Genomic DNA, 15,226 nt, shown 5'->3' with positions numbered 1-15,226 from the left:
ACCCTGTCAGGTTTTTTTAATCATGCTCATTGGCCAAAAGTTTAAATATGGAAGTTATAAAGGGGGGGCATGAAGAGACTACCCATCACCACATGTACCTTATCACACCACAGTCTTTGAATGTTGTGGGTTTGTTAACACAGTTTTTGGGGTCTGAAGTTTTGACACCTGGGGAGCACCACATTGGCTACCCCCACTCATGCAAACGATTTTCTGGGAGGAGGAGATTGATTCCAGTTCCTTCCTCCTTTCTTCAACTGATCTTCACTTTTATTACTCCCAAACTGGTAACCCCAACAACCTCTTTAGCAAAGCAGATGCTCATTGCAACAAACAGGAATGGCATCTCTTGAGTCTGCAAGTCATACCAAATATTGTTTAATCAGCAACATAAGTAAATTTCAGATGCACTGCTGACTTCTTATAGCCTGTTCTATCAGACATGGATACAGAAATTGATAAAAGGATTGCTATGAAAATTAGGTTCCTAATCCAATTAAAAGCATATGTTCACATTTACAACTGTGTACTTTACAATTTTAATAAAACAAAGAACCTAAGTATGAGTGAGAGCAACAGTGCTGGATATACAACCAAAATGGCAGTAGTAGGGACAGTTCAGTGTTTTGAAGATTTTAAAAAAGCATTTTTAATGAGATTTTTTAATATATATAGAAATGGAATTCTAGAATTTTGCAATGAACACAAATAGGCATTACAAATACAAAAAAGTGGGATGTACATCAAGGTACAACATCAACCTGCTGCTTTATATAATCACTTTGGTAATTTGACCACAAACCTAACCTTGGCTTCAATTCCAATATTTTCCCGAGTAACCATTTAATTACAAAAAACCAAACCTCCATGTTTCTTGGTATTTAAAGACTACTACACATTCTTTAAAGCAAAAAATTAAAAATTGCAGTGACTCTCTAAAGCTACAGTGCATAGGTTTACGTTAGATGGCTTTGTATGTCATATAGTACAGATTATATAAAGTCCACAAGACAGAATAAACTGGTTTTTGCTATTGGATTCACTGGGACAGAAACAGGCTTAATTCCAAGCACCATAGTTCAACTGTGTTCTGGAACAGAGTAGCATGCAACTGCACATTTTAGCCTCCCATTTGTGGAACTTACACATATTTCCCCATAGCTTTGATACATGTCAGCACCCAAGTGACTTCAAATATTCTCCCTAAGAGGAAACTACAAAGCCCTACAGGAAAAATTGTGTTCAGACCATTTATGTACTTCACACCATGCACACTTCTCCGAATGCAAGGAAGGGATCATGATAGCAAAATAAAACAAAGGGCCTTGTTATATTCTGCCAGACCCTTGGCAGAAAGGTGAAAAAAATGGTATTTTCTTTTAAGATAAGCCAGTGTATTCATTCATATAAAGTGCCTCCATTTTCAAAGGCATATCAACACCAAGCTGCAGGGGCATACAATCTCAAGAATTGACACCTCAGCTTCTGAAGAGCAACATTCGCTCTGCACACGTCTGCCCCACTAGAGTTGCATATTGTTGAACACTTTCTTCATCGCTTGGCCCCTTCCTCCTTCTCTTGTACACACTGTAACGCATGGCTGTTCTCTTATGCAGAATCCGAACCTGACCCAATTCCTTCACATTCCCTTCATCAACTGTAAGAAAAGAAATACGGGCGTATTAACGCAGCGGCCAGATGAACAGGAAGCATTTGTTGACAAATGAAGTAATATCAAAATGCACAAGACCTTACATTTAGGTACTGATATGGTGATACAAGACAACAGCGTTGTTTTTAGAAAGCGTATCATTAGGTGAAAATTTAAAGGAACCGACCAAGTTCCACTTGAAGATGAAAGAGGTGTGTGGATTTTGGTTGCTCTTCAGAAATCAAGAATGAATGTCATCAGTTGTGTTATCACACTAGGATTCCTACAAAATACACCTCAGGTTCCTCTGCCTATCTAGGTTTTGTGCATGTACAAGAATCCAGGTATCAGAGAGACTCTATTTGTTCACTGCTCCTACCAAGCAGCAGGCAAACTATGTTAGATTTAAATGGCAGCTGGAAATTAAAATCAGTTTTTATATGCAAGTCATCCAAAATCACTTTTGTTTTTGTTTTTAATTTGCCATGTTTGGTATCTGGGTGAGATGGTTTGGGGAAGAATATATGGCTGCTACAATACTACATGATCTTTGTGAATTCGTTCAAAACTACAATAGAAAAGATTTATTGTTATAAGCTTACGGTACACAGGAAGACCTGAGAGTCATAAAAATGTCTACTCTAAATGCATTACATGAAAAATAAGCTCACCTGAGTGTTGTCTACATGCTGTTTCCAGGACACATAAAAACTTAACATTTAAAGCCAGTATTATTTTAACGTTGGTTGAAAACCTACACTAGGGTCACAGCATTTTAACTGAAGTAACTCTCTTACCCCCTCCAGAAAGGAACTAATTCTGTTCCAGATCCAGGTAGGTAGCTGTGTTGGTCTGACACAGTCCAAATAAAAAATAAATAAATAAAAATTGTCTAGTAGCACCTTAGAGACCAACTAAGTTTGTTCTGGGTATAAGCTTTCGTGTGCAAACACACTTCTCCAGATACACTGAAATAGAAGTCACCAGACCCTTATATATAGTGGGAGGGTGGGGTAGGGTGGAGTTTTTCCTCAGAAGGGTAGTAGGAGATGGGTGATTGACTCAATGGGTATGGTAAATCTGTTGATGACTGCAATTAGTCCTACAGGACAAAGCAAAGGATAGTGTGCAGATGACCAAAAAAGGCTTTAGCGCGTGTAATGAGACAATTCTTGCTAAAGCTGATTTCAGAGAATGATCAAGTAGCTCACATATGTAAAAGTTACCATGCAATAATTTTCCTGGAAATGGCTGCATTATTGTGTGGTAAAAGCTCTGACATTAGCACAAAGCTGCATTTGTCAGTATGAAGAGTTCAGATTTTAAAAAATGCTGACATCACCTACTCCTTCAACAACACCTGAAGATAGTTTCTGCTTATGATCATTTTCACCCTAACTGCTTCAGTGTTGATATCTATATGTTAAACACTGCATCACTGACCAATATCTATTCATTTTGTCTAGAACCACCATGCTGCAATTCACTTCTTCATTAATAATGGCTGGCACTTGTTTCACATACAACTGCAGTCGCAAATGCTGATTTGTCTTGTTCATAGCTTTCTGAAATCCATTAAGCCTTCTGAAGTATAGCCAATATTTCTCCAGTGCTCTGTCAGGGTTTTACTTTTTTTTGTTCTTCTGCTTCCGGTTCTACACTCTCATTGGTGACATTTGCAAAGGAAAACACGTTCAGGTTCAGCTCCAGATTAGGACATAAACATAAAGCGAGTTTTTAACTTCTTAAAAGGAAACGGAAGACTTATATTTACAACACCTTTAGGCAAAATATTAGTTGTAACCTGAACAGTTCTGGCGCCAACCTGCATCTTTAAACAAACACCCACACGGAGACTTTATTTCAGGACTGCTCATTACTTTTAAATCTAATTCGTTTTATTGAACACTGAAACCTGATACTGGAGGGACATTCCTTTCTGCCTTACATTGCATATTTCCTGAAGTGGATGTTGCCGTACATCCACCTTGTTTTACTTGCCTACGTTCTCCATGGCTGGCTTCAGTTCTGTGCCACTAGTTGAACATGGAAGGTATGCACACATTTCCTTCTCGAAGCAAGATATAAATCATGTGCTGGAATGAGAACCATCTTAGCTATAGTATAAATAAACATAATAAGCATCATAAACTATCAAACCAAGATTTTTCCTTTGCCAGCCAAATCACAGTTTTGTCTCTATTCGGATTCTGGGCATAATTCTGCAAATAAATGAAGCCTCTAAAATCTTCTGCACAGTTTTTTTTTGTGATTGACCTTTGACAGGTAGGCAGGACCTGTCGTAATGATGTCAGGTGATTGACACCTGTTAAAAGTTCAAAGACACGTTTTCGGTGCCAATGAGCTGATCAGGCACTGGAAGCAAGCCTTCAAAGGAGCTCCCTGTTAACTGCTGATTGGCAATTATTTACTGATTGGCAATTATAGGCAGTCTGTTTGGAGAAAGTGGGTTAGATTCAAACTGAAATGCTCCAAATGGAACATTTTTTCCCCATCTGCAGACATTCTGAAATGGAAACATATCTCAACTTAAATGGATACTTTAACTGAACTTAAGTGCTATCACTTACAGCACACTGGATTTTTATCACACTTTGTGTGTTAATTGCTTACTATTGGCAGGATGTACGTGTTATCAACAACTGTTTTTTGTGCATGGCCATTACTGGCACTGGAGTGGATGGTGCACAAAAGCTGAAGCCAAAATAAAGGCTATATGTGTTGTTTTTTAAGGTGCCACAAGACACTATTGTTTCTTCATGATGTTGAATGTTAAGCACCGGTCCCAGCTCACTTGCTATTTTATGGCTTTTTGGTTGGTCCTAAAAGTTAAAATATGTTTTTCATGTGTGTGTGTGTGTGTGTGTGTGTGTGTGTGTCACACACACACACACACACCACACACACACACACGTGTTTTAACAAATCCAGTTCAGTACTTAAAAGGGTAAGTAATAAATTGATTAGGAATCTTTGAGATAGTTTTCTAGCTCCAGTCTTTTATGATTCTACTCCACATAAATGTAAATTTAGGAATAAACTGTGTGATCAAAACTCTGCAATAAAAAACTACTTATCAAAGTATGATTTATGCTGTCTGTCAAAAAGAGCCTTTACAGTGTAGCTTTTAGACAACACTAAAGCAATCTCAGATACCCTTTGTAAAAACTTAAAAGATGTAAGTAAGTACCTCTGTCACCACAACAGCACAAGTAATTTACTCAGTTTGAAGCTGGCTATTGTTCCAGTGCCAAAAGTCAATCACAGGAGAAAAGCATTCACTTTATTCATTTTAACCCTTAAAAGCAGGATGGCTTTGACTGGATTAAAGAAAGCATAAAAACCAAACAGGATCTGCTGCTGTTTAAAGAAGGCAAAATATGACATATGAGCAAGATACGTCTTTCAACTGAACAAGATTTAAACCAACATTTCTATTCTATTTTACCAGGATCAATATTAAAAATTTGCATCTCCTGCTCTTCTAAGAAAACACACACGAGGCATGATAGTAAATATATAATGAAATATTTTATAATACATGTCATACTGTAAGAACTAGTTGCCAATCAAAGATATGTCACCATTTTGAAAGTGATCTCACAACTGATGTGGAGAGAGGTCTGCTACATGTGTACTATTCCAAAGACATGGCCCCGCTTCCTTCTGCAGCTGCATATAAGTTATTGTTCTCAGTTGGCAAATGTATTACACTGTATTTCAGATAAACATATGAGAAGAGGCTGTTCTCCAAAATAGTAAGATTTAATTTTTGAAACCAAAAGGCTTCCGGTTCCGATATAACAATACGAAGTAGAAGAAAGGATGTGACTGAATTCAAGCCTAAATAGCCTTTGCTATTAGGCTATTTGCTATTAGATTGGCCAAATGAACACTCATTATATTATGCAATTACTTTCTCCTAGGAAGCTTTCTTGACTCAGGACAGAATACAGAAACTCTGGGATGTTCCTGCTTTAGCAGAATCCAGAAACTGTGGCATGTTCCTGCTCCGACGGCCTAAGAAGCTTTCCTGCAACCTTACAGTGGATTTAGCTCTACAAAGTCAAGCTTACAATACCTCTTTATTTTCTCTTCCTATTCTTTTAGCTGCCCAGGTTCCCTGATCTGTAGTGACTTTGTATTGTTACTGCAAATTAAACCTGTGCCTGGGAAGCCAAGAACAATTGCTTGATAAAGAACTTTGACTTCCCATCCCCATTACTTTTGAGTTGGGCATATTTGCTCTGGCTTTCCCAGCCAGGGATGGCTGAAGCTATTTTGCTACCCTGTTTCTCATATTTTAAGACATACCCATAAAATAAGCCATAGCAGGATTTTTAAGCATTCAAGGAATATAAGCCATACCCTGAAAATAAGACATAGTGATAGGCGCAGCAGTAATGCCGGCCGCGGCAGGAGGAGGAGGAAAAAAATAAGACATCCCTTGAAAATAAGCCATAGTGTGTTTTTTTGAGGAAAAAATAAATATAAGACGTGTCTTATAATATGAGAAACACGGTACTGTTGTCAGAAATTGCTGGTGGGAAGTCTGTAGCTTGGTCGGGCCCTCTCCTTAACCATGTCCTTGGCAAATCAATGTTAACTTGTTGTTGTTGTTGTTGTTGTTGTTGTTGTTGTTGTTGTTGTTGTTGTTGTTTAGTCGTTTAGTCGTGTCTGACTCTTCGTGACCCCATGGACCATAGCACACCAGGCACTCGTGTCTTCCACTGCCTCCTGCAGTTTGGTCAAACTCATGTTCGTAGCTTCGAGAACACTGTCCAACCATCTCGTCCTCTGTCGTCCCCTTCTCCTAGTGCCCTCAATCTTTCCCAACATCAGGGTCTTTTCCTGGGAGTCTTCTCTTCTCATGAGGTGGCCAAAGTATTGAAGCCTCAGCTTCAGGATCTGTCCTTCCAGTGAGCACTCAGGGCTGATTTCCTTCAGAATGGATAGGTTTGATCTTCTAGCAGTCCATGGGACTCTCAAGAGTCTCCTCCAGCACCATAATTCAAAAGCATCCATTCTTCGGCGATCAGCCTTCTCTATGGTTAATGTTAACTAACTACCCCTATTGTCAGGGGGACTCCTTACAGGGACCCTCCCCCTGTCATCCTGACTAGCACTTCGCCCAGTGACAGCGCTAGCAGCGGGTCAGGAGGAGGGAATGAGGAATGGAGCGGGGTGGAGAGAGGGCTCTCAGACGCGTCGGAGCCAAGGCACCGACCCAGCTGGCCAGAGAGGCAAGGGCAGAGCAGCACAGTGAGGTGCCGGAGCCTCTGCAATGCTCCAGCCAGAGGACGGGAGAAGGAACGCAGCCCTTTCCGGCGCCTGAATTGAGGCGCGCGCCCACACGCAGGGCTAGGGGGAGGCGCTTTTTGGTGCCCAGGCTTTTATGCTGGCCAATGAGCCGGAAGCAGCCATTGCCGGGTTCTGAATCGGACTAGGCAGTCATGTTTTCTGATATCTCTGCACTGTAAATAGTATGCACAATAAAACTCTGAAAGACAGAGCGGACTGGAGCGTCTTTACTCGAGAGTAGCCGCAACAATCTGCTGACACCAATAAAAGACACAAATGCACCACAGCAAGTGCCCAGAAGTCGTTCTTCTGTCAGCAGAGGGCTAGCCTGCTACAAAGTCTCAAGCTGTTCTTCCCTATCCTCCAACCCCACAATGCAGCATCCCATAAGACTGTGTCATAACTATTAAACCCTTTAGCACCGTGAACCTTTCTCTTCAGAAAACCACTCAGTTTCATCCTCTGCCACTCTCTCTTTCAAGGTGTAGAAATTAATTTTGTATCATTCAAGTTGTTTCCAGACAGAGTCCCAGAATTTTATCTCCCTCACGTTTGATTTCATGGCCTTTAAGACCAAATCACTCTCTCCTTGCCCTTACAAAATTTTTAAAAGCAATAGGGCTTCCATGCTCCCTACTGCTGCTGGATTCAATTATGCTGTGGTCAGTGGTGCTTAGTGGTTTGTCATAAGTTCTATGGGCAGTTTTTACTACTAATATAAGCAGTGGGCCTTTCATCCATGCACTCCAAAATAGGCTCGCCAAGGAAAGGGAAGTTAGATCTGAAAAAAATACCAAGAGCACTTAAAAATCATGTATTTAAAAGGGGGAATCAAGTACATATTGATAAATCAAATCACTCTGGTTCAGAATGTTATAGCTGGTCTATAATTAATGCAACCATACAAACAAACCAATGCTGCACTCAGCCAAACATAGAAATAAATAGCAGACCTTTCCCAAAACATAATCTGCATCACCGGGACACTTCTAACATTCTATACTTCTACAAGAATACTTTAGAATTATCCCCAAGCAGGCATAAACGTTAGACGTATTAGGTTGAAATCAGTCATCTTTCATCCCAGTGGAATGTACAGCTCTGTAATTTTAAAGTGATCTTTAGACCTTTCCACTGTTGCTTCCCCAGAAATGATTTTGGAGCGATTCCTGAGAAAGCATACACATTGAAGACATTACACTGATGTTTATTTGCATGTGATATTTTTCCAAGATAGATCTAGAAAGAGGAGCTGCTAGGAATTTGAGATCTTATTAAGTTACAACCACCTTACACCCCTCACCACCACCCAAATTTCATTTATAGGAGAGCAGATTTTAGCAGGATTTAACATTTGTGCTTGGAGAACAAACAGGTTCAGATAATGGCGTTCTCTTCTCTCTAGTAAATGCAGCATAACTAGAATTGTTTAACAAGGTCAGTGATTCAAAATTTCATCCACCTATTAGCATTTCCCTTCTCATGCTAGAAGTGGAGTTGACAAATTTGTTTGGATACAGCTCATTAGCACTATCTCTACTGTTTAAACATACTTTATGATCAAGGATCATGCTGGATTATGAACTTCAGTTGCCTTCAAGTGTTTATAAAGTTAATTAAAAACAGATGCAAGTTCCAAAATGTAATAAACTGAAGCAGTTGCTGGGAATAATCAATGCAGTTTACCCCTTCCCCTCTGAAAAGTGTGGAGCAAGAATCTTACAAACTCAGCCATGGTAACTATGGGAAAATAAATGTATTTCATAGCTTTTGTTTCTTTAATCAAAGGCTTGCTCTCCCCACCCACTCCTTACAAGGAAACTGCTAATACAGTGGTACCTCGGGTTAGAAATGCTTCAGGTTGCAAAAGCTTCAGGTTACAGACTCCGCTAACCCAGAAATAGTACCTCAGGTTAAGAACTTTGCTCTGGCAGCGCGGCGGCAGCAGGAGGCCCCATTAACTAAAGTGGTGCTTCAGGTTAAGAACAGTTTCAGGTTAAGAACGGACCTCCAGAACGAATTAAGTTCTTAACCAGAGGTACCACTGTATGTACGGTACTAAAGTTATGTGTGTAAAATATCTTCAGTATCAGAAAAAAAGTTCTTACTTAGAACTTTAGTCACTAGTGTTACTATCAGACTGCATTAAAAACAGGGATGCTTTGCTGCTAACTTAACAAGTTGTTTAGTTGTGTCCGACTCTTTGTGACCCCATGGACCAGAGCACACCAGGCACTCCTGTCTTCCACTGCCTCTCACAGTTTGGTCAAACTCATGTTCGTAGCTTCGAGAACACTGTCCAACCATCTCGTCCTCTGCCGTCCCCTTCTCCTTGTGCCCTCAATCTTTCCCAACATCAGGGTCTTTTCCAGGGAGTCTTCTCTCCTCATGAGTTGGCCGAAATATTGGAGCCTCAGCTTCAGGATCTGTCCTTCCAGTGAGCACTCAGGGCTGATTTCCTTCAGAATGAATAGGTTTGATCTTCTTGCAGTCCATGGGACTCTCAAGAGTCTCCTCCAGCACCATAATCCAAAACAGGGTGGATAAAAATCAATGATTTTATTAAAAAAAATAAAAAAATCGGATTTTTTTTATTTAAATCAGATTTTTTTTATTTAAATCGATTTTTTTTTATTTAAATCGGATTTTTTAAAATAAAATGCTTTTTGAGGAAAATATATTACCATCCAAAGGTTGTTCCATCATGAAATAAAGATTAGTTTTTTAATTATGTAGAATAAGGTTGTATATGTTTAATTTTTTGGGTAAATAAATTCCATTAATCCATTCACAATGTCATGCTCTTCCAGAGGTTTTTGTAAGATTATTGGGCAGTTTCTCTGCCTACAAGATATTATCACAGATGCTTGGTTTACTTTTGCAGTTCTCAAAACTGAATTTGACTCAACAGAGATCACATGCCTCTTCTTCACAGCAAAAATGTTATAACACGAACAGAGTTGAGAAAAAGACCTTAATCCTATTGTTCTACGAATTTTATTGGTAGGAATCAGCCACTATAAATTTTCTATTTTGGGAACTTGCATAGAAAGAATGGTCCATCTACATGACACAAAGGAATCTGAAACACCCAACTCTTGAATGTCCCTGAAATATTTTTGGGGCGCATCTGGCGCATCATAACCTTTATATTATCCTTACAAAGGAGAGTAATTTCAACTGCATGGCGAACCTCCACAGCAGAAACACACAACACCAGCATGAAGAAGCTTCAACAAATATTGGTCTGACATGGTCAGGATTATGCTGTAAGTATGGCCGCTTTATATATTGGCAACACCAGAACACTTTCAGTAAACTCAATTCTGAGTAATTGTTTCCCTTCCTTTGAGATTCACTTCTTCTCCCTAACACTCTTTAGTTAGTAGTTTAAAATATGTTTTCTAAATTTTGGGGATAAGAAGCTTAAATCTATTAAAGGAATGGGATATTCATCAGTTGTAACTATAATGAAAGAAAATCAATCGTATGTTAAAAATACATTAATGTTACATAATAAAACAAAGCAGCAGTCGATAGGCCTGGACAACCACAAAATGAATGAATGCAATCAACTGATATCGTTATTTATTTCATTTCATTTATGAAATGTTTCCAAGAAACGTCTCAAAGCAGTAACAGTCAGCAAAGGCCTGAATAAATAACTGAGTTTTTAGAAAGCACCAGAACGACATCAGAATTGGCTGCAATTATGAACTAGTACAGTATGATACCTACAGGTCTTGTTATGGAAAGTCATTTCATGTGAAACAGAGCATACCATTGTCTATCTAGCCTGATGTTTATACTCACTGTATTTTAATTAAAGGACTTATTTTACTGACAACTGTAAGGAAGTGTTCTGCAGGAAACCGGCCCTGGAATGGAGCACTGCTTCCTTCAAGAAAGCAGCTACCCAAACCTCAAATGACTGTAGCTCACAGCAGGCCTTCTGCTGTTCAGCATGTAGCTATGTTTTAATTTCCTTAAACCACAGGACACAAGTCTGAATTCAGATCGTGTCTGGGCTGATGTACCCAGGATAGACAAAGATGCAGATTTTTATAGTTTATCATTTCATAGTGGCATACATACGAGACTTAAGATTCTTTACCTAATGTTGTTGCCTCCCTTCTTATATTATAATGCTGCCATCTTGGGCACCAGTTCACTCATACTCCCAGTTTTTTTCAAGCACATCTATTAAAACAGCACAACTTTTCTTCTCTTTCTTAGGCAAGGGCAACTTGAAAAATTGCCTACCTTGAACCCATTCACTTCATTTTTCAATTTGTAATACCTTTCAAACTTCTCTCTCAAGTTCTGTAATGCTAAAAAAGTTTTCACTTCACAATAGACCCAGATTTTACATATCAATTGAAGCATGATGGGTGCTCACTATACATGGTGTCACTCAACCCAGATTTCATGATAAACAACACTTTGGTTTGACGGCAGGAAGTGTAGCATATTCATATTTTTCTGGATACTAATGTTATTCAGAGTCAAACATGTGTTTTCATGTTTACATTTATTTGTTTTTACAGCAAAATAATATAGAACACAGTACCATGATCGACACAGACATTAAAGGTTTTGTCTGAAGAACAGTGTCTAGGATGACATCAAAACAACATATCAAGAGCACATTTTTGGGTGCAAGTATGGCCTTTCATAGCCATCACTACACGTTAGGTGGTATTGTATTGAAAGTACTATGAGATTGTTCAAATGTTCATCAGGAACAGTGCAATGGTGGCAGGGAAGAAGCATATTTCATACACAAAAATCCCCATTGTGTAGAGGCTCCATTCATGCAAACTGGGGAATAAAAATGCATCCAAAGTCCATTTACATTGAAAAGTCAGCTTATTGGTGTGTTTCCTGTGGGGGTGGGGATTCCCTACTACTATACTTTCTGAACACTGGTCTCTGGTGAATGTGTGAAACGGAACACTGAAGTGTGCTGGATGACTTAAAAGGGACTTCTTATATACTATTTAGTGACTAAATGGAATCTACTAGAGTGGGAATTAGCCAATTAAAATTACCGAGTAAATGAATACATGGAAGATGCTAACAATGTCACTTTAGCCATGGGACACAATGTACATTCAAATGTTTATCATTTATAGCAGGCATGGCCAAACTTGGCCCTCCAGATGTTTTGGGACCATAGGTGCCAACTCGCAGATTGAAAAATCCAGGATCGGCACCGGAAGTCGTGCTGCGGCCATTTTGGAACTGGGCAGAGTAGCAGCAGAAGTTGCTTCTACGCATGCTCTGCCCATTTCCAAAATGGCCGCAGCGCCAGAAATAGCTTCTGCACATGTCCAGAGACTCCAAACATGCGCAAAAGGAGCCTCCCTGGGCCGGTAAGAATCCAGGAGATTTACGGGTTGTTTTTTTTAAATCCGGGCTGCCAGCGGGAAACGGCTGGAAAAATGGGGGTTTCCCGGGGAATACGGAAGACTTGGCAGCTATGTTTGGGACTACAACTCCCATCATCCCTAGCTAACAGGACCAGTGGCCAGGGATGATGGGAGTTGTAGTCCCAAAACATCTGGAGGGCCAAGTTTGGGGGTGCCTGATTTATAGTCTAATATCTTACAGTATACGCAAAAGATGTAAATAATATACCTACCTGCTTTTAAATCTTGATTGAAGCGACAATATTTTGAATGCTCAAGAGAAGGCAGACACTGTTCAGTAGGTACCCAGATATATGTCTCTGGACACAACAAGTCAGATGGTCTGTACTGGCCCTAGGAGAAAATGGAGAAGAAATAAGTGGTATGTTACTAAAAACCAAAAATCAAAACGGAACTCATGTTTTTAGGTCCAGAATAAAGTTTATAGTTAGCAATAGAAAATCCTAAACAAAATAACCCATCCAAAAAAACAGAGATGGCATGTTTGTTCAGCTTTGGTGGTTGAGATCTCTTCACACTCTTTTATCTTTTACAATTAACATTTTAGCTATATCATTAATTTAATCAATCAATGGCATTTTTTCTCTTTTCCTGAATGAATACAACCATTGATACACGAAGCACATTAAAATAATCTTGTCTGACTGCTTAATCTTTTTGAGCACCTAGCTCAATAATCCTTCAAACAGAATAATCTGGTGTACTGTACTGTTAACCGAAATGTAATTTGAGAACAGGGGCAGATGGGGCTCTTCATCCTGGGAAGGGAGCTCATCTAGGTGAAGGAAAACTCTCATCCTAAAACCTCTGCTGCCTTGTGGGATATCTTCAGGAAAAGTTAATGCCAAGGAGTAAAGCCCTATACAAATCCGGAGCGGAGTCACTAAGATCGTTGGATGGTGCTTTGTATACCTCCTTCCAGCAACTCCTGCAACCAACCTGGTGTCACCATATCATTCTGCTTTCTTTTGGACTACATCAGTGGGGCCAAGAGGCAGGCCTTGTCGTCTGGGCGGCCCAGGGCCCCCATACACACTGCCCAGGCTTAAGCCCCAGAGAAGTCATTTTGTTGCCGCTACTGCAGCGGTTTGACTTCATCCCCGGAGACACACTCCATTCTCTCTCTCTCTCTCGAGACAGATGGGTGCCAACAATTTGAGAATGAACAAATAAGTCACACTGTAGTTCACCTAGCTTAATTTCTAACTAGTTGATTTCTAGCTAAAAGGACTAGGAACAGAAACAAAAAATATTTTAGAAAGACAAAGTCAGAGAGATTTTGGGACACTTGTATGACAATGAAAATATCTAACAAATATGCAATGCTTTTTAATGTAGGGGAGGGGGGGTAATTTAGATTACTTCCAGAATATCAAAACTGGTTTTCTTACTTACATATTGACACTGCGCAGTTTAACCACTTATTTAAAGTTACAGCTTCTTGACATATTGCTCCCTGCCTTCAATATGGGCATTACCTTTGTGCATGAATACACTATTTCTACAAAGGGTGCATGATTGTCTCAAATCATGAGTTTGCCACACACCTCACCACTTCAGAGTTATAGGAAACATCCTGAAAATTACCCTATTCTCGGAGCTGCAATTTGTGAAGAACCCTTATTTTGTACTGTAGTCAGGTTAGCCACCCAAATCTAGAGAAGGTGAATAGTGTACAAATCAAATGACTGTGTGATGACCAGTTTATACAGGGAATGCAAAAGGCTGTTTTTTTATTGAACTTTTTCTTTTTAAAAAAAATGCATGTATTGCTGCCCCAGTGCTATGTACAAGCACTCTGAAACAATACACAGACTCCTGGCTCCTGTTAAAGCTCTGTGGATAAAGCTGAGTAAATTTAATAGAAATGTGGCTTTTTAAAAGAATGACTGTTTGGATTTATTATTCTCTGCTTTTTTTGGGGGGGGGAGCTGACTGAACAAAAAATAAATATTTAAGAAGCTGTAATAGTTATGCAACTTCTAAATTTTTTACTGCATTAAATACCAGAAACAAATCTTGTTTACTTTCTTCTCCAGGTTAACACTTTACTATTTTCTTGCAGAACTGGATAATTTCACAGAGTTGCAAAAATATATTAAGCAATAATCTCACATATGACATACGGGTAGAAAAAAAGTAGAAAACGAATCCCACCCCCACTGGATATAACATATACTCAATTTCTGACATATTAAAGTCCTTTTAACAGTTCTTAATGTCATATTACACGCAAACACACACAGAGTGATAACTACTGAATCATATTCCCTGCTCTTTTATCCCGCTACAGAGAACTCTGTTTTTCTTAAGGCAGCCTTCCCAAAACCTGGTCCCCAGATGTTGTTGAGAGCACAAACCTCACCATCCCTGATTATTGGTCATGCTTACTGTGGATGGCGAGAGTTGCAGTTCAATAGCATCTGGGGATTCAAAGTTGAGAAAGGCTTATTTAAGGTATAAAAATGTGCTCTCGGCTGAATTTAAGTGACCAATGACAACTTTACCCACTGGTCACTTCACATGCAGCATAAATCATGGTTTGGCGTTATGCAAATGAGTTGCAGCACTCTTTGGAAAACACCCCCTTCTCCTTCAACACGGCCACAAGGAGGAATTCTGCTTTTTATTAATTGCAGCTTGTCAATGCAAACAGGATAATTTTGTTGAATGGTTTGTTGAAACCAAGCAACTTCAAACCACGGGTTATGAAACCTTCGCCTTAATTTGTTTCAGAAAAATCAAGTTATACATGAAAGTACTGTACTTCTAACAAAATTAAATTTCATTATTGCATTTAAGCAATGTCCCCTACACCACA

At 39.3% G+C, this 15,226-nt stretch overlaps 1 protein-coding gene across 11 annotated transcripts in view; it reads right to left on the bottom strand.

The window, feature by feature from the left end:
• Positions 1-362: 362 nt before the first annotated feature.
• Positions 363-15,226, bottom strand: part of ATE1 (arginyltransferase 1) — an 82,834-nt gene continuing 67,970 nt past the window's right edge. For 6 of the 11 annotated variants that reach the window (XM_088670488.1, XM_035137432.3, XM_035137431.3 and 3 more), the window contains 2 exons: positions 12,618-12,738; positions 363-1,657 (listed from right to left, as the gene is read on the bottom strand). In XM_088670488.1, coding sequence (XP_088526614.1) covers positions 1,479-1,657; positions 12,618-12,738 — 300 coding nt within the window. In that variant the 3' untranslated portion in view covers positions 363-1,478. Of the gene's footprint in view, positions 1,658-3,652; positions 3,748-6,724; positions 7,755-12,617; positions 12,739-15,226 lie in introns of those variants that run through there. The other 5 variants (XM_088670489.1, XM_088670491.1, XM_088670490.1 and 2 more) reach the window with 3 other exon arrangements.

The sequence above is a fragment of the Zootoca vivipara genome, chromosome 5, assembly GCF_965207765.1.
Source record: "Zootoca vivipara chromosome 5, rZooViv2.hap1.1, whole genome shotgun sequence".
Classification (NCBI taxonomy): domain Eukaryota; kingdom Metazoa; phylum Chordata; class Lepidosauria; order Squamata; family Lacertidae; genus Zootoca; species Zootoca vivipara.
This window is presented reverse-complemented; position numbering and strand designations above follow the sequence as displayed.